The sequence below is a fragment of the Pongo abelii genome, chromosome 19 (assembly GCF_028885655.2).
Source record: "Pongo abelii isolate AG06213 chromosome 19, NHGRI_mPonAbe1-v2.0_pri, whole genome shotgun sequence".
Classification (NCBI taxonomy): Eukaryota; Metazoa; Chordata; class Mammalia; order Primates; family Hominidae; genus Pongo; species Pongo abelii.
Window position 1 is genome coordinate 42,977,108 of NC_072004.2, and position 24,896 is coordinate 43,002,003.

At 54.5% G+C, this 24,896-nt stretch overlaps 2 protein-coding genes across 7 annotated transcripts; both read right to left on the reverse strand.

Annotated features, from left to right (window-relative positions):
- Positions 1–682: 682 nt before the first annotated feature.
- On the reverse strand, positions 683–19,545 carry FLOT2 (flotillin 2). Of its 6 annotated transcripts, none has more exons than XM_002827187.6 (11): positions 18,907–19,216; positions 10,295–10,376; positions 5,570–5,660; positions 4,453–4,576; positions 3,920–4,038; positions 3,684–3,797; positions 3,465–3,584; positions 3,161–3,375; positions 2,537–2,720; positions 2,057–2,206; positions 683–1,943 (listed from the first exon to the last, which is right to left on the reverse strand). In XM_002827187.6, the coding sequence occupies exons 1-11, from the start codon at positions 18,953–18,955 to the stop codon at positions 1,905–1,907; spliced, it is 1,287 nt and encodes a 428-aa protein (XP_002827233.1). In that variant the 5' UTR covers positions 18,956–19,216; the 3' UTR covers positions 683–1,904. The 6 variants fall into 6 exon arrangements, with proteins under 6 accessions (XP_002827233.1, XP_024090545.1, XP_009249719.1 ...); XM_024234777.2 differs by lacking the exon at positions 5,570–5,660 and adding an exon at positions 7,222–7,312 and having other exon boundaries at positions 18,907–19,110; XM_009251444.4 differs by lacking the exon at positions 10,295–10,376 and having other exon boundaries at positions 18,907–19,104.
- A 190-nt stretch (positions 19,546–19,735) lies between these two features.
- On the reverse strand, positions 19,736–24,254 carry DHRS13 (dehydrogenase/reductase 13). Its single transcript, XM_002827189.6, has 5 exons — positions 23,993–24,254; positions 23,758–23,876; positions 22,667–22,790; positions 22,160–22,471; positions 19,736–20,270 (listed from the first exon to the last, which is right to left on the reverse strand). The coding sequence occupies exons 1-5, from the start codon at positions 24,117–24,119 to the stop codon at positions 19,819–19,821; spliced, it is 1,134 nt and encodes a 377-aa protein (XP_002827235.1). The 5' UTR covers positions 24,120–24,254; the 3' UTR covers positions 19,736–19,818.
- Between the last annotated feature and the right edge of the window lie 642 nt (positions 24,255–24,896).

Sequence of the window (24,896 nt, forward strand, 5' to 3'; positions counted from 1 at the left end):
CTGAATGTAAGCTTGAACGGCTGTGCATTTATTTTGTTGACTCATTGCTCTGGCATATAAGACAATGCTTGGTACATGGCAAACATTTGATAAATTCATTAAATGAATACGAATATTGAGGCCCAGAAAGATGAAGTTACTCACCTAAGATTACACAGGTAATAAAACAATAAAGCTAAAATCTAAACCTACATTGCCTTACTTCAGAGTCTAAGCTCTTAAGCCTGAGAGATGGGCTCCATTACTGAGTAGGGCTCAGTATACTGGTACAGAGGTGCAGTGAACCTGGCAGTTTCCTCCACCTTTTCTTCTTCTTTTTTTAAGAGATGGAGTCTTGCTATGTTGCCCAGGCTGGACTCAAACTCCTGGGCTCAAGCAATTCTCTCACCTCAGCCTCCTGAGTAGCTGGGACTACAGGCATGTGCAGCTGCGTCCTGCTAGCCCCCTCCACCTTCTGCCTCTGATGGAGCCAGATGTTCCAGGGCTGGGGTTTGGCCTAAGCATCTTAGCCAATCAGTCATGTCCAAGGCGCAACTGGGGGCAAGGCCAGTGTGCTGTTGCTCCCCAGTGGCTAGAATGGAGAAGAACAGGCTAAAAGCTGCCTTGAAGCTGAAGAGGGGTAGGGGACCTGGTTGGTTCTTGGTTCACAGTCTCTCTCCTCACAGAAGACACAATGCAGGAGTGGGCATTAAGAGATCTTTATTTTACCAGAAGGGACAGGCAGTGGGGCAGTGCAACATCCAAGCCCCAGACCAGACATGCAGCATCCACATGCAGGAAGAGCTACACAGGCTGGGGCAGGGCCAGGGTGGGGAGCTGGCACCACTGGAAACTCACAGCACCCCTGCCAAGACGCTTGGGTCCTGGGCTCTTCTGCCTCCATTGGAGCAAGGAGACAGAGGATTGGGTTGCTTCCCCATGGCTGGAACCCCATCACTCTGGCCAGGAAGAAAGATGGCACAAGGGCTCTGGGGTCTGGCCAGGCTATAGCACTCGATTCTGTACAGGGTTGGCACAGCCTTGTCCACCGGAAGGGCCCAACACCCAGGACAGTGCAGCCCTAGCAGGAAGAAGGTCTACACACTTTTCTGTCCCCAACAGGGCTAGACCCTCATCTCAGAAAACTTAGCAGAGTTGGGACCAAACCCCACCGCCCCAGCAGGAACATGCCCATGAAGAGGCCTTCCCTGAGCACAAGCAGGAGCCTCCTAAGGCAGTAGGAAACTGAGGAAGCTGCTGTAGACAGGAGGCCTTGCCTCTGTGTCCTTGGGGTCAGGGAGAAAGGACAGGGTATGAGCGCTGGCTGGGGCCTTGGGTGGATGAGGGGAAGGACAGTGTCTCTGGGCCCTGCAGGTCATGGCTGCCCAGACCTAGAGGGGCAGCAGCGGGTGAGGCTGTGAGCTTCCTGGGGCAGGGTTTAGGGCTGGGAAGACCAGTCCAGGAGAGAGGACAGTGACTGTCCTACCCAGAACCCCTGCCCATGCTGAGCTCTGGCCAGGGCCATAGGGAGGATGGACAGATGCACAGAGAACTTCAAGGCACCAGGATTCTGAGGAGCAGCGGGGCCACCCCCTACAGAGAGTGATTGTAATAAACATCTTCAGCTTAATCTACATGATGTGCATAGGGGAGAGAAAAAGACAGACAAAGGAAAAGACACACACGGAGATGAGACACAAACCTGATGAAAGTGGCAGTGAAAGTGGGGTAAAGGAGAGGAAGAGGAGGAGGTGGACCGACAGGAGAGACAGGAAGCCAGCCAGAGATGGCCTGAACACGCAGCACTTCTGGTCCCTTCAAGATAAGGCACCAGAGTCAGTAACGTTCCCGTTGTTCTGTGGGATTAAAACGGGTGCTGGAGGGAGGGCCGGGTGGCTGCTGAAGAGAGTGGGCCTGCAGGAGCCTCACACCTGCACACCAGTGGCCTTCTTGATCAGGGGTATCTGCAAGGATGGGAGATGCCATGAGACCTTGGCTCCAGGGCCCAGGACCACTTTGCCTGGGCCAGTCCGATGGGCTACCCAGGCAACCCCACCGCAGCTAGGCAGGCACAAACCTTAGACAGGTCCACGCCCGTGAGGGCATGCACAGAGGCAGGCAGCTCGGCCAGCAGTCGGTTCACTTCTGATGTGAACTTACTGTTGTCTCCACTGAGGACCACAATCTCATCGACTTTGGTAAGTGGGGCAGCGATTTTGGCAGCAATCTAGGAGGTAAGAGTGGGAGGAGAGCCTGGTTGGCGCTGACTCTGTTCTCAGCCCGGTCCAGCATCTCTCCCTCCCTTCCTTAACTCACTCCAACCCCAAAGCAGCCTGGGTGGCCCTTAGTCTCGAGCCATAGTAAGAGAGGCCCTGTGGGCCAGCGATGGGTTAGGCCTGTTGTAGGGTTCCTGACCCCTGCTGAGGATGCTCCTCATTTAACCCTTCTAGCCATCTGTCCCTGTGTTACTCGCAAGGCCCAGAGAAGTTCTGGCACTTGCCCAGCTTGTCAAGCAAGGACACTTGAACCCTAGGACCTGTTTGGGTGGAAGCCTCACCTGGGGCAGGGCCTCCAGCACCAAGGCCATCTTGGCTGCGTCCCCGTATTTCTGGTAGGCTTCTGCTTTGAGCTTCATCCGCTCAGCCTCCGCCTTGCCCATCGCCTCGATGACTGCTGCTTCCGCCTCCCCGATTTTGCGGATCTTCTCAGCCTCTGCCTGTGCCAAGAGGACCTGCTTCACCCTGGGGGAGCCCAGGCCAGGCAGGATCAGTGGGACGTACCAGGGTCCTCTCAAGCCTTGCCTGGGGGCCAGCAAACCTTCAAACCCTCTGCTCTGGGGGCTGTCAGGGGTGGGAGACATTTGAATGGAGCGGGGTGGCCTGACCTTCCGGCTCTGGCCAGGGAAAGGCCACCAGCTCCCATCTGTAAGTGGGAGGGGACAAACCAGGATGCCATCTATGCCCAAGCACTACACCAGGAACTGGAGCCTCCTTTATCTATTTAGTCTTCCTAACAGCAGTCCCACAGGGGCTGTGGGGTTATCCTCACTTCACAGTGAGTAAGAAGACACAGTGGAGGGGGAGAAGTGCCTTCCAAGCTGTGGTCAGGAGAGGAGAGGGAGTGCACTGAAGGCAGAGGAGCCTGACTTAAGCCCTGACCCCGACACCTGGGCGGCTCTCACTTTTCACCCTCGGCAATCTGCTGGATGCGGTGGGCCTCGGCCTCGGCAGGCCGGCGCACTGTAGCAATGAGCTCCTTGTCCGTACGCAGGATCTCCTGTGCCTCCACGGCAATCTGTTTCTTGCGCTGCACAACCTCAATCTCAATCTCTTCCTGTCGGATCTTCTGCTGTTCACGGGCCCCCTGCAGCTCATAGGCCAACTGGGCCTCAGCTGTCTGTGGCAAGAGGGTGTTTGGCACATTAGAGGCTGGTCACCAAGTCCTGATTCCTGAGCCCCATCCCAGGATGCCCTCAGGCTGCTCACCTTGATGTTAACCTCCTCACTGAAGGCTGACTTTTGCAGCTCGAAGGCTCGCTTAGAGTCAGCAATCTTGGTGTCTGCCATGAACTTCACATCCAGCATCTCCTTCTTGCACTCAGCTTCCTGGGGGCAAAAGGGGCAGAAGGGGCAGGTGAGTGAGTAGAGGTCCTGAGTCATCATGGTCCCATCACCCCTGAGCTTCCCATCCTTGAACCCACGTACCCGGATGCCTGCGTCCCGTTCAGCCTCGGCCACGCCAATGTCAGCATCTCTCTGCACCACGGCAGTCTGTGTCTTGCCCAGGGAGCTCAGATAGTCCACTTTGTCATACACGTCCTGGGGAGGGAAGGGGGTATCAGAGGCTCAAAGGAGCAGCCAGAGGCACAAAGATGCCCCTCTAGCCAAGCCACCATCTCCCAGATGGACGCCAGGAGATACAGCTTCCCATCACATCGTACCTTGATGGTGAAGCTGAGGATCTCAATGCCCATGCGGCCAACATCAGGGGCTGCCACCTCCCGCACCAGCTTGGCAAACTGGTCCCGGTCCTGATAAATCTGCTCCACTGTCAGGGTCCCTAGGGGCAGAGGGATCAGGGGCTGGCTCCCCAGGGACCCAGCCAGCTGGGGAAGGGAGGAGGCATGCATGTAGAGGTCGGGGTGCATGCGGGGTGCTGCACTCTGAGCTGGGTCTTCCTGGGGTATCTTCTCAACAGCACTTAACACTGAGCTTCCTGCTGCACAGTCCAGGCTGAACGAGGAAGTGTCCCAAGCAGCACTAGGTTCCTGAGCAGACCGACAGCCCCCATCCCACCCCTTCACTCATGCCCTCTCCTTCACTCAAGTCACCTGAAGTTTTGAAATTAAATATTTGAGGAAAAACGTTTTAGCTTGAAACTCCTGTGAAACAGGCCCCCTGCCCAGCCCTGCACCCCTCCCTGCCTTGGCTTAGGGGCCCCATGAGGCTCCTCAAAGGCTGAACAGGGCCTCACCGAGGATGGAGCGCAGATGTCCCTCCAGGGTCTGCAGGACGACGTTTTTGATGTCCTGCACATTCTTACCCAGAAACTGCTCACAAGCCACGGCCAGGAGTTCCTTCTCCGTCATGATCTTCACCTGCCAGTGATGACAAAGGTGCTTCAGCCAGGCTGGAGCGAGGCAGACAGAGGCCCCAGACCCAGAGGTAGGCAGGATGGTGGCTGTGCCTCCTCCCTTCCTTTTTTCAGACCTGGAGGCCCTGGGGGGCTGGAATCTGTCTGAGGCCTCTAGTGGGGAGATAGCAGCACAAGGGCTTCTCACACTGTGAAACTTCACCTGCACTGGCAGCCCCAGGCCCTGCCACAGCCTCTCCTGGGCATTCGGGGCTTGTCTCCCCACCCCTCCAGCCTACCGTCCCCTCACCAGCTAATTCCTCCCTTGCAGGCTTCCCACACGTGGGAGACCCTCAGGCTGAGGGGCAGAGAGTATGACAGGCAGAATGAACAATAGGGACACAGACAGAGAAGGAAAGAGCCTGGACAGGGCAGGGGAGGGTTGGGGGATGCAACTGAGGGTACCTCTCCTTCTTGAGTTACTCAGCTAACCCCTTGCCGAGGCCTACAGCATGGCTGAACCTCACTGCCCTGTGAAGCCAAGAGGTGGATCGGGGCAGGAAGCCCTCACCTAGGCCCCCAGCTGGGAATATGACGCAGCCTCCGACTCCCAGAGTCCAGAGCTCCTCTGCCTCACATGGCCTCTCCCTCTGGGCCCCACCCCTCCCACCCCATACCCAGGGAACAAGGAAGGCCTGGATTCTGGGGCTTGACATTTCCAACACCTGCAAAGAATGGGGGTGGGGTTAGTGAGCCAGGAGCCCTCAGCACTGGTTCTGTCCCTCGTGGGCCCGCTGAGGAGAGAAGGGGTGTCTGTTAGTCCTGCTGGGTGGCCAAAAGGGCCCGGTGAGCATGTTCCAGTGGCGACGACCCGACTGGCCCTCTCTTGTGGGACTTGCGGGGGCTGGGGTGCTGGAGAGAGACTGCCCCTGGCTGCTGTCCTCTCCTCCTCCCCCCGAACCCGAGTACGGGACCAGGCAGCTCAACGGACATGCGCAGGGCTGCTGAGTTACTATACCTGGGCGACACCCGTCACAGTTAAAGCTACCCCCTCGGCCGTCTCTACGTCCTCGCAGCGGGGCTGCAACGTCATAATCTCTAGGGAAATCCTGCCAAGAAACGCAAAACAGGGGCATGGGTCTGGGGGCGCAGGGCCTGGTGGTGTTGGGAAAGAGGCCAGTACCTCACTGCTCCGGCTGGGTCCTGGTGAGGAAGGTGGAGGGAGGACTCTCCACGGGGCTGAGATGGGAGTGTCTGAGAAGGAGGCAGGGTGAGAACGAGGGCAGGGTGGGTGCAGGTGGCCCCAGGGGAAGGAGCGGAAGTGGGCTGCGTTATGTGCACACACCCTCCGCTCAAGTCAGCCTGGCTGGAATTGTGAGGAAAAGGAAGTAGAAAGAAATGGCTGTGGGTGGTCGGGGGCTGTTGGTCGGGGGAGAATCCAGGTGTAGCTGTGTGTATGTTCTAGGATAGCAAGTCAGTGCTGGTCCTCCCGGCCCTGCCATGCAGGCCATCCGTGGATGTCAACTGAGCCTCCCGCAGGGGCCCTTGCCCATTCTTTGGTCTACCCAGCACCCCAGGGTGCCCCAGGAAGCTGCTTGGAAAGTTCTGCCTGATTGCCTGGCATCCTGGAGTATGCCCACTGCTGGGCTAAGATGGAAGTGATTCTGTACCTGCCCCTTGCCAGAGAAGCCCTACCTGGTGGCTGCAGCCTTTGACTTGAAACCCACATCTGGTATTAGGCTCAGGTGGGTCACATGGGGAATTTAGACTGAAGTCACACTAGAGCTTCTTGGCCAAGGAGTGTTAATCCTGGAAAGAGCTGTTCTGGCCACGCAATCTGACTCCTCCAGGGTCCACAGTCACCCACTTTAAAAGGGATGTGGGCTTTGCAGGTGTTTCAAGTGTAGGTGTGGGTGTGGAAGGGGAGAGGACTGCATCAAATAGGGTATTGAGGGAGGCCTGGACCCTACCCCTTCCACACAAGGTGCTCCGAGCCTCTCAGGCCTCTGCACCTCCCATGGCTATAAGGGCTAAGGGGATGGGGATGGTCCCCTTCCCCATTAGAGATGGCAGGATGGGTGAAGAAGGGAGTGGTGGTGTAGTGTTTTTGCCTAGGCAGAGGCTGAAGGGCAACTGAATGCAGAGGGAGGGGGTGAGAAAGATGCGGTTCAGGCCTCTTCCAGCCTGGGAACCTGCTGGCACACAGGCTCTGAGGGGGCAGGGGCTTTCTGTTGTTCGCTCCTGCAGTCCACATGCCTCAAACTGAGAAGGTGCTCAGTAGAGAGCTGGTGAATGAAGCAATGAAGAGGGGGAACCCACACATGACAGAGTAAGCATTTGGAGCTAATTAACACCCAAGCCCAAGAATAGATTTCACCAGCTATGGCTGCATGGTAACGAAGGCCTGGCATCCAGGGACACTCACTGGCAGACTTGGCAGAGCTTCCAGAATCCCTTGCTGTTTCCCCGCTTGCAGTCCAATAGGCAAGGGCAAGGGACCTGGGGATCTACAGGGATCCATCCTGGCACCCAGAGCAGTGGAGGAGAGAAAAGAGGAGAGGGAGGAAGGCACGGTCTCAGGAGGGGAGTCCATCGGCTCCTGTCTGCCAGGCCCCGCAGGGCAGGAAGAGAGAAGGTTAGACACGGAGGAGGAAGCAGGTGGGTTATTACCTGTGCAACCCCTGTTACGAATAGTGGAACCCCCTCCGACGTCTCAATATTCTCACAGCGACACAGGATGGTCATAACCTCCAGAGACAGTCTGAGGAGCAGCCAGGGGGTGGGGAGAGGTAGGGACAGGAAGGGAAGGAGGGGACACAGCAAACACACACAGTAGTTACCAGACAAGCAACGATGCCTGATGCCTGGGGGCAGGGGGGGCATGCTGTCAGTAATCCAACCCCCCAACTGCCAGCTCAGCTGAGGGCTGCAGGAGAGCAGTGACCTCCTGTGCTGATCCGAGGCCTCTGGGTCTCTTCTCTAGCCCCCAAACCCTTTTAGTGAGGACCTGCTAGGCTGGGGAAGATGCCTGCTGCCACCCTGGGCCTGCGGCCTGAGGTCAAGAGGCTTGTGCACAGGACACCTGGGTTGCCCGCCACCTCACTTTCCCAGGGATCCTGTCGCAATCTGGGAGACTGAGCCTTAGCCCCCTGTCTTCACACAGGTAAACCTGTGTTTCCAGAAATCGGGAGTGGGAGGCTATTCTGGGGACTCCTGAGCTTTAGCAGATGCTGAATCCGCCAGGTCTGCACTATCTATCACTAAGGCAAGGCGAGGCCAGAAAAGCCCAAATGTTCTGATGTGGGGGGCCAAGGAAGGCTGGGGGAGAAAGTGTGCTCCTGCCAGAATACTCAGGGATAACCGGGAGATAAGGGAGACATTTAATTGGGAATTTCCAAAGTTGGCCAGGGGCAGAGAGAAGATTATTGGCAAAGAAAACAAGGTGCTTCGAAGCTCCCTGGCCCATCCTGGCTGGGCCTCCCTAGGCAGTGTGTGTGCAGGGTGGTTGTCTAGGCAGAGGTCAGGCTGTGGACAGTGTGGAAGGTTTCCCTAAATCAGAGGAAGGAAGAGAGGACAGAGGCCGAGGGTGAAGGGGCAGAAGCAGGTGGAGGGGGTGATAAGGAGCAGCAGTCGATGTGCAGCCCCCATCTCAATCCCAGGAGGGGCCATCCCCACAGTGCCAGCCCTGGGACACTGGCCATGCAGATGTGCAAAAGTTGCCTTCATTCGAGCCCCTAACACTAGCATCCTTGGGCCTGAGAGGATTCCTGACCCGGCTCAGACAGGAACCCACCAAGCTCTCTTCTGGGGAAGGAGAAAGGGAAATAGGGGAGAGGGAGGGAGGGAAGAAGGGAGGCTGCAGCTCAGATGCCAAAGGTGGAAGAATTGCTCAGGTAAGAGGGAGAGAGCTGCCCATATCAGGGCCTCGGGATAGTATAGGATGTGGCAGCAAAGTGCAGCAGGAGGGGTCACGGAGCCTGGAAGAAGAATGGCTGACCCCAAGGGCACGTGACATATAGACAGCTGCGGAAAGGACCTTGAGAGGGAGGCTGAGTATCCAGGCTGAGTTAGAAGCCTCTACTCTGACTTGAGAGGCTCCTGCCAGCCTAGGGAAATAAAGGCCCCAGCCTGTGGAGGTGTCCCCCAAGCAGGCTAGGGACTAGGGAAGAGGCTGCCCCCCAGAAAAGGGGTAAGAAGGGGAAGGATTACTGGCTCAGATTACCCAGCAAGTGAGACCAGAGGGAGGATGTAGAGCCTGGGTGTGAGGTCGGTGTCCTGGGAAGAGATACAACGCCCTTCACCTCTAACTTCCAAACTTGCTGTCAGAAAGGCTCGGCCCTTCTGTCCTGGCTCTGCTCCCTGGAGCAAGAAGGGAGAGCAGGGGACCAAGAATTCGGAGAAAGGACTGCAGGGGAATTGGCCTAGCAGTGGCTGCCCACGCAGGACAGGTGTCTGGACAAGATACTCTGTTGTGCTGGGAATGCACAGTGTGTGGGGTGGCAGTATGTCTGGAGAGGGCTCCCCACGGCTTCTGACAGGCCACTGGCCCACTCAGGTGCCACCAGGATCCTCTCGAGTGGAGGCTGTGGCCACTATTGATTACTCTGACACTTTGAGCCTTGGACCAGAAGAGTCCCCAGCATCGCTCACCTCCGGTCAGGTAAAGTGAGGGGAAGAGGTGGGAGAGTGGAGCGATTACTGGGAACCAGTGAAGTTAATCCATTGTGCCATGCTTCCCATTCCCCCCGACCCTAGCAGATGCCCTCAGACTCCCAGGAGCCTCAAGTGCTAGCAGCTTGGTGCAGACGTGAGCTGCTGACGGGTGGGGGATGGGGCAGAGGGGGTTTCCACTAGAATCTCCATGATTTCCCCTGTGGGGTGACCGACCCCCTTGCAACATGCCCACAGCTCTGCTGCCCTTGTTGCCTGGGTCCTGGTTGGGAAGGGTCTGCTCCTCCCCTCCCCACTGCCCCATCTCCCATAATCAGGAAGGGGGCGATCGTGGAAAGGTAGCTGGCGTGCCTCATCTCCCGGGTGGGCAGTGAGGGTGGCAGGAGAGGCCAGGTCTGACCCTGCCCTAGGCTCTGCAGGCAGTGGCAGGTAGAGCTGGATGGTGGGCCCTCTGGGGAGCTGAAATCTCACTTCCTCTAGTAAGTCTTTCCAGACTGATTTAGGAGGTCCAGACCTGTCTTGCTCAGCCCCAGCACTAATTCGTTAGGTCCCCCTCCCTGTCTAACTTACCACTGTCACAGAACCACTTTTGACTATATGTCCATTCTCTGCCACGTAGTCCCTGCCTGGATTACTCCAGGGCCTGCATAGGTAAGGGTGTGCATGGGGTCCCTCCAGCCTTTCCTCCCTTCATATGCCCACTCCAAACTAGGCGTATAATAAAGACTTCTTAAATAACTTTGAGTTATAATCAAGAAATCAAGATTCTGCCTGGGTTATGACCTTGAATTCTCTGGGACAGAAGTAATGGCACCTCCAGTGGAAAAAAGAACACCCACTAAGGAGGGGGTGCCCCTGACAGACCTTCCTGATGTGTGTCTCCTGCACCCCTGTGCAACCCATCTCACATGCTTCTTAGGAGGTCCCCCCCAACCCCACCCCTCCACCACCAGAATGGAATGTGGAAATGGTAGATGCCCTAGCTGACCCTCAGGGTGAAGCAGAATAACGCTGGAAGCCCCTCTCTCCCTGGCCCACTCCATGACAGGTCCTAGAGCCCCCAGGTGCTTACCTCTGAGTGTCGGAGATACACCACCAGGCCCAGGCCCAGCCTCCAAACACGTACTGTTTATAGTCGGAACCACAACAGCCCCCTGGGGAGCAAAGCAAACCACTGCAGGTCAGTCGGTTCTTGTGTCTGTCTACCCTCCAGCCCACTGATAGCAACTTTTGTCCTTTACCTGCTCTGATACTTGACAACGCCTACTGTTGGGTGCCTAGTGCTGAGGTTACACATAAATGAGAGAGAAGTTCTCCCTACCCTTACGGGAGTTAAAGTCTAGCTTGGTAGACAGGCAATTTACATAAAGAGAAGGATAGCCAATGAATAGTTCAGAATGTAAGTTCTTCCAGAGAAAAGAAGAACAGAACAGGACAATGGGCAGAGGTGATCTGAAAAAGCTTCTTTTTTTTTTTTTTTTTTTTTCCCAGACAGAATGTCACTCTGTTGCCCAGGCTAGAGTGCAGTGGCGCAGTCTCGGCTCACTGCAACCTCTGCCCCCTGGTTTCAAGTGGTTCTCCTGCCTCAGCCTCCTGAGTTGCTAGGATCACAGGCGCCCGCCACACCATACCTGGCTAATTTTTGTATTTTTAGTACAGACAGAGTTTCATGTTGGCCAGGCTGGTCTCAAACTCTTGGCCTTAGGCAATCTGCCTGCCTTGGCCTCCCAAAGTGCTGGCATTACAGGTGTGAGCCACCTCGCCAGGCCAGTTTCCTTTTTTTTTGTTTTTCTGGAGACAGAGTTTTGCTCTGTTGCCCAGGCTGGAGTGCAGTCGCGTGATCTCAGCTCACTGCAACCTCTGCCTCCCAGATTCAAGCAAATCTCCTGCCTCAGCCTCCTGAGTAGCTGGGATTATAGGCATGCGCCATCATGCCCGTCTAATTTTTGTATTCTTAGTAGAGACGGGGTTTCACCATGTTGGCCAGGCTGGTCTCGAACTCTTGACCTTGTGATCCACCTGCCTCAGCCTCCCAAAATGCCTGGATTACAGGCATGAGCCACCGCGCCCGGTCCAGCTTCCATTTTTAATTAATTCATTCAATAAACAAGTATGCCCTGGAGTTCACCTGTTATCACGGTGGGTGTAGACAGAGAAGGAACGCAGACAGGGGCAACACTGGGGGGCTGGGAGGGAAGGAAGAGTCTCCCAGCCAAGGCGAGGGGGTTTGCTCTTCTGCCTGGCAGACACATCTCAGTGAGGCTGGTTCTCTACTTCCAAAACATTCAGAATGACTTTGTTCCTCTCGTGGGAACGGGTGGGGAATGCAAGGCCTCAAAACAAAGGCTAACTTGTGGTACCAATGGGAGAAGTGAAGAGAAAGCAAAAAGGTCTAAAAAGGAAGTGGTTCTTGGCAACAGTGTGTCAGCTACACAGAACATCTAATTCAGCCACAACCCAGATCCATGCTGTAGACATGTTCTACATGTTCCCTACACAGAAACGAGAAAAATCAATTCCTGAGATTTCTTTTTTTTTTTTGAGACGGAGTCTCGCTCTGTCACCCAGGCTGGAGTGCAGTGGTGCGATCTCAGCTCACTGCAAGCTCCAGCTCCCGGGTTCACGCGATTCTCCTGCCTCAGCCTCCCGAATAGCTGGGACTACAGGTGCCCGCCACCACGCCCGGCTAATTTTTTGTATTTTTAGTAGAGACGGGGTTTCACCGTGTTAGCCAGGATGGTCTCGATCTCCTGACCTCATGATCTGCCCGCCTCAGCTTCCCAAAGTGCTGGGATTACAGGCGTGAGCCACCGCGCCCGGCAATTCCTGAGATTCTTGTAGTGAACTCTCTTGTTAATGCCAAAATTCCTCATCAAGTTCAAGGAAACCTCATAAAACTGGACAGGCAGTTAACTTGCAGTGCAAAAAAATGTACAGGAAACAGTATTCAAAGGAAATATGTGATCTGGGAAAAACCAGAGAGTGTTATCATTTCTTTTCTTTTTCTTTTTTTCTTTGAGACAGGGTCTCATTCTGTCGCTCAGGCTGGATGGAGTACACTGCACACGAGTACAGCACTGCTGGAGTACACGGCTCACTGCAGCCTCCACCTCTTGGGCTCAATCGATCCTCCCACCTTAGCTTCTCGAGTAGCTGGAACCACAGGTGTGTGCCCCCATGCCCAGCTAATTTTTGTATTTTTTGTGGAGACAAGGTTTCACCATGTTGCCCAGGCTGTTCTCGAATTCCTGGGCTCAAGCGATCCACATGCGTTGGCCTTTCAAAGTGCTGGGATTACAGGCGTGAGCTGCCGTGCCTGGCCGAGCATCATCATTTCCATGTTCACAAAGTTAGGTTTTCATGAAAGCTTCAAAGAACCTCAAAAGGTTGTCTGACTCCCAAGGTCAAGGGTCTGGGGGAGTTTCATGCAGCTGGGTTAGTGTCTCTGAGGACTCACGGCAGGGAACAAGGCAAGTGGAGGGGCAGAGGGCAGATCACACAGTGTCTTGTGTGTCAGGCCAAGAAGCTGTGTATGTGAGTGACAGGGAGCAAGGTTACCCTTGAGAAACACACACCACTTTGCACGAGGAGGAAGATACTGGGATCAGGGAGACTGGTCTCTTGCAGTAATCCAGGCAAGGCATGGTGGCTGATACTGGCAGACAACTTCTAGAGCAGTCTTATCCATGACAACTTTCTGTGAGGGTAGGAATGTTCTATATCTTCTTCTGTGTTTATGCTGTGCAGTACAGCAGCCGCTAGCAACATATGACTGTTATGCACTTCAAATGAGGCTGGTATGACTGGGGAACTGAATTTTTAAATTAATTTAAATGGCCACCTGTGTCTCCTGTCCACACCAGACAGTGCAGCTATAGAGTCTGGGTTTGGGTGGGTGGTGAGGACAATAATAGAAACAGACACAATGGAGAGAACGGGAAACTGGGGACAAATTTTCGGTGGGTGGAGGCAAAGAAATAAAGAACTGTTCCACCTCACCCCCAGTGGGGAGGGCTTGAAAGGTTGGAGAGCTGGCATCTAATACTGCTTGCCAGGTAGGTAACCCAGTTTTCTGGGTCTGCTGCCATGCATGAAGTTCCAGTAGCAGAGCCAGAGGTCCAGGGATCACAGAGCAGCGTGGGCAGCGAACAGTAAGAGGGGGTCCTGGGTCTCTGTCTGTTTCTCTGGGGTAGAACTACCTGTTAACAGGGCTGCTGTTCAAGGTAAGCCATTCCGGGCTTCTTTGACCTGGGAAGTGGGGTGGGGAGGCCTCTGAGGACAAGCACTCAATCTGAAACCCAAACCATCTCAGGATCAAGTGAAACTGGACGGGGACCAAAAAATCACAGCTTATTCTACATCTTCTGGCCTGGTGGGGGCTGGGGCATGGCTGCCTTGGGCTAGCCCCATGAGACTTCTCAATGTGCAGTGGGAAGGTGGTAGTGGTGGGGGTAGGATGAGGGAGTGGGGTGGGGGATGGACAGGGTAGATGGCCACTCTTTTTTTTTAAGATAGAGTCTCGCTCTGTCGCCCAGGCTGGAGTGCACTGGCGCAAGCTCTGCCTCCTGGGTTCACGCCATTCTCCTGCCTCAGCCTCCCGAGCAGCTGGGACTACAGGCGCCCGCCACCTCGCTCAGCTTTTTTTTTTTTTTATTTTTAGTAGAGCCGGGTTTCACTTTGTCAGCCAGGAAGATCTCGATCTCCTGACCTCGTGATCTGCCCGCCTCGGCCTCCCAAAGTGCTGGGATTACAGGCGCGAGCCACCGCGCCTGGCCCTAGATGGCCACTCTTTATCTTGTTTGTTTTTTTTTTTTTGAGACAGAGTCTTGCTCTGTTGCCCAGGTTGGAGTGCAGTGGCACAATATCAGCTAAATGCAACTTCTGCCTCCCAGGTTCAAGCGATTCTCCTGCCTCAGCCTCCCAAGTGGCTGGGATTACAGGCAACCACCACCACGTCTGGCTAATTTTAAAATTTTTAGTAGAGATGGGGTTTCGCCATGTTGGCCAGGCTGGTCTCGAACTCCTGACCTCAGGTGATCTGCCTGCCTCAGGCGCCCAAAGTGCTGGGATTACAGGCATGTGCCACCGCACCCAGCCCACCCTTTACCTTTAACTTATTCTTTGGCTTGGGGAGCAGGCTGCCACAGCTCAAGCTGGGCCTTGGCCAAGGGCAACATTGCCAGGTTCCCAAGGGTAGCAACAACAGGAAGCTGAAACTGCCAGATTACCCGCCCCTACCAGCATCCTCCCCTGGAAGGCAACTTCCTGCCAGCTTCCTGGTCACTCAGCCTGAGCACCCCTCCCAAGAGGCCAGTTAGGTGCCTCTTCCTTGATTTCCCTAACTCTTACTCATCTCAAGACCTGGAAGTTTCTCCTAACTGTACCTCACTCTATTCTTTCTAACCCAACTTGCTTTCCCTTTCCACAATTAAGCTGAAGAACCACAAAATACCCCACGATAACCTCTGTTCCACTCCCTTAGCCCTTCCCCGGGACACAGCCCACCACTCTGCCCTCTCAGGAGCATCCCCTGCTCTTCCTGGCCTTCCTCCACCTTATTTATTTATTTACTTTTTTATTTTTTGAGAGACAGTATTGTGCTCTGTCACCCAGGCTGAATGCAGTGGTGTAATCACAGCTCACTGCAGCTTTGAACTCACGGGCTCAAGCGATCCTCCAGCCTCAGCCTTCCATACACCGCAATGCCTGTCTAATTAAAAAGAATTGTTTTTGTAGAGACAGGGTCTCGCTGAGGGAAGAGAGAGACACTCTCATATTGTTTTATACTCAGTACCTGTTTTAAGAAAAAAACAAGGAAGTGAAATCAAAGACAGGCAGCCCGGCGCCAGGCCCAAAACCAGTGAAACCAGGCCTGGGCCTGCCTGGCCTAAACCTAGTAGTTAAAAATCAACTCATAACTTAGAAACCGATGTTATTCATAGATTCCAGACATTGTATAGAACACTGTGAAACTCCCTGCCCTGTTCTGTTTCACTCTGACCAGTGCATGAAACCCCTGTTATGTATCCCCTAGATTGCTCTATCAATCACCACCCTTTCATGTGAAATCTTTAGTATTGTGAGCCCTTAAAAGGGACGGAAATTGGGCACTCGAGGAGCTCGGATTTTAAGGCAGTAGCTTGCCGATGCTCCCAGCTGAATAAAGCCCTTCCTTCTACAACTCGGTATCTGAGAAGTTTTGTCTGCAGCTTGTCCTGTTACATCACTATGTTGCACAAGCTGGTCTCAAACTCTGGGCCTCAAGTTATCCTCCCACCTCGGTCTCCTAAAGTGCTGGGATTACAAGTGTGAGCCACCGTGTCCAGCCCACCTTCTTCCTACTAGTCAAGAAGTCCGTATCCTGGCTGGGCATGATGGCTCATGACTGTAATTCCAGCACTTTGGGAGGCTGAGGTGGGAGGATTGCTTGAGCCCAGGAGTTTGAGACCAGTCTGGGCAACACAGGGAGACCCTGTCTCTACAAAAAATTAAAAATTAGCAGCCAGGCATTGGTGGCTCACACCTGTAATCCCAGCACTTTGGGAGGCCGAGGTGGGCGGATCACTTGAGGCCAGGAGTTTGAGAACAGCCTGGCCAACATGATGAAACCCTGTCTCTACTAAAAATATAAAAATTAGCTGGGCACCGTGGCGTACGCCTGTAATTCCAGCTACTTGGGAGGCTGAGACATGAGAATGGCTTGAACCTGGTGGGTGGAGGCTGCAGTGAGCTGAAGTCACACCACTACACTCCAGCCTGGGCAACAGAGCAAGACCTTGTTTTTTTTTTTTTTTTTTTTAAATACTGAGTGTGGTGGCGTCCACTTATAGTCTCAGCTACTTGGGAGGCCAAGGTGGGAGGTTTGCTTGAGCCTGGGAGGTCAAAGCTGCAGTGAGCTGTGATCATGCTACTGCACTCTAGTAGCCTGGGTGACAGAGCAAGACTGTATCTCAAAAAAAAAAAAAAAAGTCCATATCCTACTAGGGGGTTTAGTCTTTTTTGAGCCACATACCCCTTTAGCAATCCAGCAATGCCTAAGGACCCCTCCTCAAGAATATTTGTTTATTATTTATTTATTTATTTATTGAAACTGGGTCTCACTCTGTTGCCCAGGCTGGAGTGCAGTGGTGTGATCTTGGCCCAATGCATCCTCTGCCTTCTGGGCTCAAGCGATCCTCCCACCGCAGCCTCCGGAGTAGCTGGGACCACAGGTATGTGCCACCACTCCTGGCTAATTTTTTTTTTTTTTGGTAGAGACAGAGTTTTGCCATGTTGCCCAAGCTGGTCTCAAACTCCTGGCCTTGAGTGATCCATCTGCCTCAGCGTCTCAAATTGCTGGAATTACAGGCATTAGTCTGGCCAAGAATACTTATAAATTCATAAAATAAATACATAAGAAATTATATTGAAAGTTATCAAAATTTAAAACAACCAAATGTGCAATATTAGTAATATGTCATTCTTTATTAATACATTAAATAGTAAGATCTAGTGGTAAATCTAATTATTAGCTTAATGGCAAAATACAGATGAATTATCTCCCTTTTTTTTGAGACACTTACAAGCGTGCGTCACTATGCACGGCTAATTTTTTGTATTTTTAACAGAAACGGGGTTTCACCATGTTAGCCAGAATGGTCTCGAACTCCTGACCTCGGTTGATCCTCCCATCTCGGCCTCCCAAAGTCCTGGAATTACAGGCATGAGCCACCGTGCCCGGCCAATAGATTTTCAAGGTACCAGAAATAACTGTAGTGTAGTAGGAAACTTTCTGCTAATACTATCATGAATTGTTGCCAACATTCATAATCACAGAAAACACTAAATTTCAGTTAGGGTGAGTGAAAATAAAATTACGCTTTTCTCCCCCCTTATCCCCATCCCCCGACCCCATCCAAATGAAAAGGACTCCCCTTTAAAATTTTCAAAAGTAGAGAGAAAAAAGGTTTTATGTTACAAACTGAAGGAGGGAAGTTAGATAATAAGAAAGGATGGAAAAGATGACCATGAGATGTATTAGCATCCTCCTGAAACTGGGCTGGGTGAGATGCCTCTGGTCTTAGACGCAGGTCCAAGGAGCAAGGCAGACAGGTGGGGGCAGGGGTGGGAGCAGTTGCTCTGCTCTCTCAGGAGTCCACACACAAAAGGGAGCTGGATCTCAGCTTGATCATCTCAAATCCCAAGGTATCATTGTGCCAGGCATTATCTGCCACCCCCCCAACCTTCTCTGCTTCCCTGACTCCAGCATCCTCAGTTCTCAGCAAGACCTCCTCTTCCCACCCCTAAAATAGCGTTGAAGCTAACAGTGCATTGACTTCTGTTCTGAAGACCAGGTTCTCAGTAACTGGAAGGCACAGAGCAACCCATCTCTGGGGCTCTTCTTGCCCCTCAGTCCCAAGACTTTCCACAAGGATGGAATTGGAGCTTTTGTCTTCTCAGCTCAGAGTCTGGGCTTCCTGAAGGAAATTCCACAAGAAAAACAAACTGCAGTGCAGATTCTGGTCTCTAAAAGCCTTCTCTAAGGGTGGGGACTGGGAGACAGGTCCAGGTCTTATGGAGGAGCAAGTCCGCCTTCAGTGTTCTCTGGGAGTCTCCCTTCTGTCCTCAAGGCTATTTCTGGTCTTCAGGGGGGTAGGGTACTTATCTCCCACATACTGGGGATGTCCCAGTGGAGAGATTGATTTTGAGACCCAAAGTGAGCCTGAAGCCATGTTTTGGAATAAAAATTCCCAGTGGATTTATCACCCCTCTCCAAGGGTTGGCAGCTGTAAGGCCTGGCTCAGGGCTTCTATCCCCTTCTATCTCTTCAGTAACCAGTTCTACCAAATCTGCACGCAGGCTGAAAAAATCAGCACTGATAGTGGGAAGATAGACAAGAGAAATTCCTCTAGCTCCAGGCCTCCAAGCTGTCAGGCACCAGGACCCCCCTCCCCCAGCTCCTGAGAGCAAGGAGCTGCACAACCCGGTGGCTTGCAAGGTGTCAGCCGCTTCTCAAAGCACCCCAAATATAAAATCTCAATAGCAGCTCCTTTTCCCCAGTACCGCAGTCCCCATGCCCCACTTAGACAGAAATTCTGGAACTCGCAGCATTTTGCAATCCCGAGCTGCACAGCCCACAACCGGGTTTCCCAACCTGTAGAGGCCGCACCCGCGTCTCCTGGGCGGGCAGTGCCGGTAATCCCCAACAAGCCCCAGCCTGCTTGGAATTAACGGGTCTGACTGTGCCCAGAAACGACCTCTGTTTCAGGGCCCCTCCCCATACAGGCACCTGCCCTCCAGGGCTGCGCGATCCGCCCCCCTATCTCGGGCGCTGGAATCCAGCCAAACCTCTGCGTTCCCAGAACCACCAGTTCCCTCCCTCCTGCAACCCCGCCGCTTCAGTTCGGGACCCCCAACCTCACAGTAGAGCGGCGGGGAGGCCCGCCTAGGGAGGGGGAGGAGAAGCAAATAAACACAGGAAAACACGCAGCGGGAGGGGGAGCCCCTGGTGGGTGCCCGAGGGTGCGCAGCAAGGAAAGCGTGAGCACAAGGAGATCTCCCTTGGAAGGGGCCTCAGGTGCGGCCCGGGGGCCAGCGCCCTGCGCCGCGCGGTGGACTCAGGCCCAGCTCTTCCCCGTGCACTCCCCAGCCCTGCACCCACCCCGAGCACCCTCCACAGCGCCCACCTTCCTCGCCGCCCCTCACCTGAAACCACCAGCGCCTCGTTGGGCCCCACCGTGTGGCAATTGCCCATGGCGCCGGCGGCACGGAGGGCCCTCGGGACCGCACAGACCCGGACAGCAGCAGCGGGTCCGCAGCGCCGGCCGCGCCCAGCCTATCCCGCCACCCCCAGCGGCCGGCCGCCCGCTCGCCCGCGCCCCTCTGTGGTCGCAGCCCCGCCGGAAGTGTGGCGGCGGAGGGCGGGGCCGGCGCTTTGAGGCAGGAGCGAGCGCAGCCTCGGCAGTCAACGCGCTTTATTCCAAGGGACTCCAGATACAGATGGCCCCAGCCCTGCATCCGCCCGGAAGGCGTCCCCTTACTCCCATGGGGCACCTCGATACCGGCTGCCCTACCCTGACTCACTTCTCAGCACCCATCTTAACGGCAGTCGGCCCTGGCCTCAGACCCTTGGGTTCAAATCCCAGGCCCTCCTCCTACTCACTGTGAGACCTTGGGCGAGTCCCTTAGCTCGGGAGCCTAATTCCGCCTCATTAACATGGGGGTAATTTAACTACCTAGCTAGACGGTTGCAAAGGGATCAATTCACTAATTCTCAATGTTGGCAGTGCATCACATTGCAAACTCCCTGCCTCTGCTCCAGAGCTGACCAGAATCAATGAGGGTGGGGCCTGAAAATACTACATCCAAATTTCCGAGAAGCGCAGTGTCTAGCATACCCCTATTTCTCCATCTGGGGTTACTGTCACTCTCAGGAAGAAATAATCACCCATTATTCCTTCAACCAGGAAAAGAGATGTCCAGGGCACAGCTTGGGGCCCCAGAAAGTAAACATGGAGGTCAAGATCACAAACCCGTCAGTGTCCAGGGCATGGCCTGGCACACATCCGAGGTTTTCAAGGACCATGAAGTGCCATGGAAAGCATCCTGGCCTGAGGGTTAGGAGAGCTGGGTCTCAGGCTCAACTTTAGCCTGAATTCGGTGCGTCATCTTAGACAAATCTGGTGAGCTCTGAGGGCTGGGGTAAGGTTGAGAAACTGTGGGCTCCTCAGGGTGGGGGGTGCTTAGAGAAAATGGGGCCTCTGAGTCCTCAGACTGGGGGTCTTCATCGGGTTCAGCATCCTCCCCAGGCCCAAGCCCTGCCAGCCTCTTGCTGGCCTCCCATAGCCGATGGGCTGCCCGGTCGTCTCGGGCAGCTGGAGGCACCTCTTCCACATGGCAGTTGGCAAAATATCTCCCACTGAGAGGCTCGATGCCCTCTTGTAGAGCACAATACAGGGGTGTCTGGGCACCCCCTCTTGGTGCCCGGAGCACCAGCCAAGCCAATGGGCGCAAAAGTGGGCGCAGCCATCCAGGAACATGGCGCAGGAACAGTTCCGAGTTCACAGGCCCTGTAGGCAGGAAGAAAGAAAGGAGTTGGGCTAGGTGCAGTGGTGTGTATTTACAGTCACAGCTACTCGGGAGGCGGAGCAGGAGGATCACTTCAGCCCAGGAGTTTGAGACCAGCCTGGATAACATAGTCAAGCTCTGTCTCTTTAAAAAAAAAAAAAAAAAAAAAAAATTGAACAGAGCTACAACAGGGACAGAATCTGGTTTCAAGGGAACCAGGATAGTATTTACCAGGCATTCGGGGCTTCTGCGAGGTGACTTCACTCATTTCCTGCATGAAGCCTCTTCCCTTCCATCCAGACTGCTTGTTCACCCCACATCCCAGATTTTGTTCATGCTGTGTCCCATGCCTGAAACAATTCTCAGTCTCTCTCCATCTTTTCTTCTAGCTCAAGTCCTGTTCCTTGTTTAACCAGCATTTATTAAGTACTTGCAGTATACCAGCCACTATTTTGGACATTAGTGATATGGAGTGTAATAAAGGCTTAATAAAGGCTAATTGTGATCATTGCTATTATAATTACTGATGAGCCTTAGGCAGTGACTATCTAAAATGCAGTATGGTAATATGAATATGGCAGATCTTGTTATCCTGGTATAACCTCTTCCATAAGACAAAGTGTGCCTCTGGATCCCCAATTATCTCATTCAGAGTAAAAGCCAGAATGCCTATAGTGAACCTCCCTCCAAACCCTACAACACCCAGTGCCTCTCTATGACCTCACCTCTTGCCACTCTCCCCCCTCACTCTGTTCCAGCCACATTAGCCTTTCTCAAGCACACCAGGAACTTCTGCCTTAGGGCCTCTGCACTTACTTTTTTCTGTTTTGTAGACAGAGCCTCGCTCTGTCACCCAGGCTGGAGTACAGTGGCGAGATCTCGGCTTACTGCAACATCCACCTCTAGGTTCAGGCGATTCTCCTGCCTCAGCCTCCTGAGTAGCTGGGATTACAGGCGCGTACCACCACGCATGGCTAATTTTTGTATTTTTAGTAGAGACGGGTTTCACCATGTTGGTCAGGCTGGTCTCGAACTCTTGACCTTGTGATTGCCCGCCTCGGCCTCCCAAAATGCTGGGATTACAGGTGTGAGCCACCACGCCCAGCCTAGAGATGGGGTTTCACCATGTTGCCCAGGTTGGTCTCGAACTCCTGACCTCAAGTGATCTACCAGCCTTGGCCTCCCAAAGTGCTGGGATTACAGGCATGAGCCACCGCTTCCAGCCCCTCTGCACTTATTTGCGCTGTTCTCTCTTTTTCTGAGCATCTCCCCAGTGAGCCATGTATCTTTCAGGCCCCTGTTCAAATGTCACCTTTATAGATATGTCTTCCTTGACTGCCACACCATATTCCCATTCCATTTGCCCCTCACCCTGTTTCCTTTTTCCTCAGAGCACTCTATCACCACCCCTCATCGTACATATTTATTGGCTGTCTCCCTCTCCTTCAAACTAGAAGGCAAACTCTATGAGGGCAGGGTCTTTGTTTTTGTTCACTGCTATATCCCCAGCACTGCAAATAATGCCTGATACAGAGTAGGTACTCAGTAAATGCTTCTTGGATGTATTATTAGCTATCATCATCATCATTATCAGTTCAGTCAGTGCAGATGGCTCCTGGGGGTGGGAATCCAGGTCTCATTCATGGCCAGATACCGGCCCCCCAGGGCTCAGGACCCAGGCTTGTGGTGTGAGAGGAAGAAAATAAACCAGGAGAGCCTGGTTCTAAGATCAGCAAGGAACAGGTCTCTCCTTGGACTATGCTTCCTCCCTGCTCTGAGATTCTGTGACTCAGTGAGGGATGGGGGGCGGGGAGGTGGTAGTGATGTGGGGGGGCGCAGGATGGGGCAAGGAAAGGAGAGGGGAATCGGAAGCCAAAGAACCAGACCTCACCTGGGTGGGCTGCATAGCAGGTGACGCCAGTGCCCTCAAGCTGGTTGGCAAGCTCCCGGGCAAACAGTACATTAGCCAGCTTAGTGTCAGCATATGCCCGCAGCTCCTGTCGCCAGCCCACCACTGGGCGGTCCAGGCGTTTGAAGTCAAGACGTCCCCGACGGTGGGCAGCTGAGGCTACCACCACCACGCGACTAGGGGCACATGCCTTCAGGCAAGGCAGCAGCAGATGTGTCAGCAGAAAGGGACCGATATGGTTCACCCGAAGCAGCAGGTTAAATGCCTCGCGGGTCCGGCCACAGGAACTGATCCCTGGGGCAGAGGCTAGATGTGAGCGGCTGCTCCAGAAGGAGCTCTGCAGCCTTGGCATACCTATCTGTGAGATGGGAGTAGGGGGCATCCTTCCCATGTGTCCACTGGCCTCAGCAGCAGGGTCCCCGCTGGAGGGGGCAGCTGCCTCTGGCCACCCGCCACCCACCCCCCCACGCAGGGCCTGCTGCCCCTCACCGGCATTGTGGATGAGGATGTCCAACCGTGGCTCAGAGCTCAGGAAGGCAGTGGCAAAGGCCCGCACCGAGGCCAGACTGGCCAAGTCCAAGGCCATGAAGATGACCTCATTGTTCCCACTCTCCTGTGGAGCGGCAAGGGCTGGGCTTGTCACCAGGCATCTCTCTCCTCTTCCCTCTCCCCAGGCACCAAATTCTGAGAGTCCATCTCCTACTGTTTACTAAAATCTGCCCCTATGTCTCAGAGTGTACTACATAAGTGTGTGGATTCAAATCCTGACTTTGCCTTTTACTAAAGTGTGACCTTGGGCAAGATACTTAATCTCTCTGGGCCTCAGTTCTCTCACTGCATAAAGGGAATAATAATAACAACAGTCCCAATCTCACTGAGCTGTTGTGAGGATGAAAGGAGTTAACACGTGTAAAATACACTCCAGCAGCATTGGGTAGGTACCTGCTATTATTATTATCACCTTCTTTCCCCATTACCATTTACCCTAAAATCTGTAACTTCTCACTGGTCTCCTCTCTCCCGCTCTTGCCCCTCCACTCCAGGCACCACGCAGCCACAAACGGGTTCCTTTCAAAGGCTATTCTGACAGTCCGGAGCCTACTGAGGGCCGTTCATGGTCTCCACTGGTCTCTGCTGCCCAATCTATAAAATCCAAGCTTCTCAATGGGCTCTAGAAGGTTCTCCAGCCCCCTCACTTGTCCATCTTCCTCATACTTTGTGCTCCAGCCTCATTAAATCTTTTTCTCAGTTTTTCAGATCAGTCCAGCTCTCTTGCCTCAGAGCCTTTGCTTATGCTGTGCCCTCTGCTGTTCCCTTTCCTACTAATCATTAACCCAACTTCTACTGATGCTTAAACGTCTCAGAACTGCAATTACGGCCTTCAGGAAGCCCCTCCCCCACTCGGCTCTGGTGCGCCTTCCTCGGGTGACCCCAGAGCTCCGTGCACTCCCTCTTCGCGCTCAGCCGCCAGCGCCGCACTCTCCTCCCTGGACCTGGATCCTCCGCAGCCCCTTTGCTGGCTTCTCTGTGTCCCGGCGGGTTCTCGGCTCACCGTCCCACGCGCCCCCGCTGCCTCTCACCTGGCGGAGGTCAAAGGCAGCCGCCTCTCCGCGCTCCCGGCTGCGGCAGGCCAGCACCACGCGCGCTCCCCGGCGCGCCAGCTCCAGCGCCGTCATCTTCCCGATGCCGCTGTTGGCGCCTGCGGACCGCGGGCGGGAGCCGAGCTGAGCTGAGCCCGGCGGGCCGCTGCTACCGCCGGCCCGGCCTCCTCTCCGCGCGCCCCGCCAGCTCGCACTCACCCGCCTCCGCACTCACCCGTGACCACTGCCGTGCGGCCCCGCAGGTTGCCCATGCCACCGCACGGCGGGGCCTTCACCAGGTTGTAGTAGACAAGCACGTAAGCGCCCAGCAGCAACCCCGCGCCCAGCAGCAGCGCCTCCATGCCGGCCGCGCCTCCCGGCTCCCGCCCAGGCCCCGCGCCGCCCTGGATCGCCGCCAGGAGGCTGCCGATCCGCCCTGCACAGGCCTGGAACGGCGCCGGGACGCGTCAGCCTCCGAAGGCGGAGGCGGGCAGGAGGCTGGGCAGGGGTGTGTGCGCGTGCGGGTGCGCGCCGGCCCTGCGAGCGCCCCCTAGGCGTGCGTCGGCGTCCTGGGGGCGTGTGCCTCTGTGGACACCTTTGAGGTGCGTGTGTGCACCTGGTCCCTGGGAGCGCCCCCTAGGTGTGTGCCTGTGTGAACTCCTAGGTGTGTGTGTCCATGTACACCTTGGGAGTGCACGCTAGGTATGTGCATGCATCTGCAACGCTTATATGTGAATGATCTCTAGGTGTGTATGTGCCCATGTCCCCGAGGATCACCCTTTGGGTTGTGTGCGTGCCTCTGGATCCTGTGTGTGAGCCCATGTAAGCACTTTGCAGGTGTTTGTGTGCATTCCGGCAGAGTCCCTCCAGGTATGTGCCTGCATCTGTAGTCTCTGCCAATGCATGTGCTTGCATATCTCCATATGTTTACTCGAGGTATATGTAGCACAGTCCCTCCCTTCTGAATTTAGGTGTGTACATGAATACACGTGTGTCTTTGAGTCTAGTCCTAGATGCTTTTCCCTCTAGGAACAAATCCTTCTCCTTCCTTCCCTTCTTCCCTTCCTTCCTTCCTTCCTTCCGAACAAATCCTTCTCCTTCCTTCCCTTCCGAACAAATCCTTCTCCTTCCTTTCCTTC

What these genes read in the sequence shown, in the direction of transcription:
- FLOT2 (XM_054536569.1), bottom strand. Translation starts at nt 19,218, where the DNA reads ATGCAGGGCTGGGGCCATCTGTATCTGGAGTCCCTTGGAATAAAGCGC. An exon ending in TCCTCAGCTTCACCATCAAG is followed by an intron (nt 3,798 to 3,919) that starts GTACGATGTGAT and finishes TTCCCTCCCCAG; the next exon opens with GACGTGTATGACAAAGTGGA. An exon ending in AACGGGACGCAGGCATCCGG is followed by an intron (nt 3,585 to 3,683) that starts GTACGTGGGTTC and finishes TTTTGCCCCCAG; the next exon opens with GAAGCTGAGTGCAAGAAGGA.
- DHRS13 (XM_002827189.6), bottom strand. Translation starts at nt 24,119, where the DNA reads ATGGAGGCGCTGCTGCTGGGCGCGGGGTTGCTGCTGGGCGCTTACGTG. An exon ending in CCGCACGGCAGTGGTCACGG is followed by an intron (nt 23,877 to 23,992) that starts GTGAGTGCGGAG and finishes CGCGGTCCGCAG; the next exon opens with GCGCCAACAGCGGCATCGGG. An exon ending in CTGCTATGCAGCCCACCCAG is followed by an intron (nt 20,271 to 22,159) that starts GTGAGGTCTGGT and finishes TCCTGCCTACAG; the next exon opens with GGCCTGTGAACTCGGAACTG.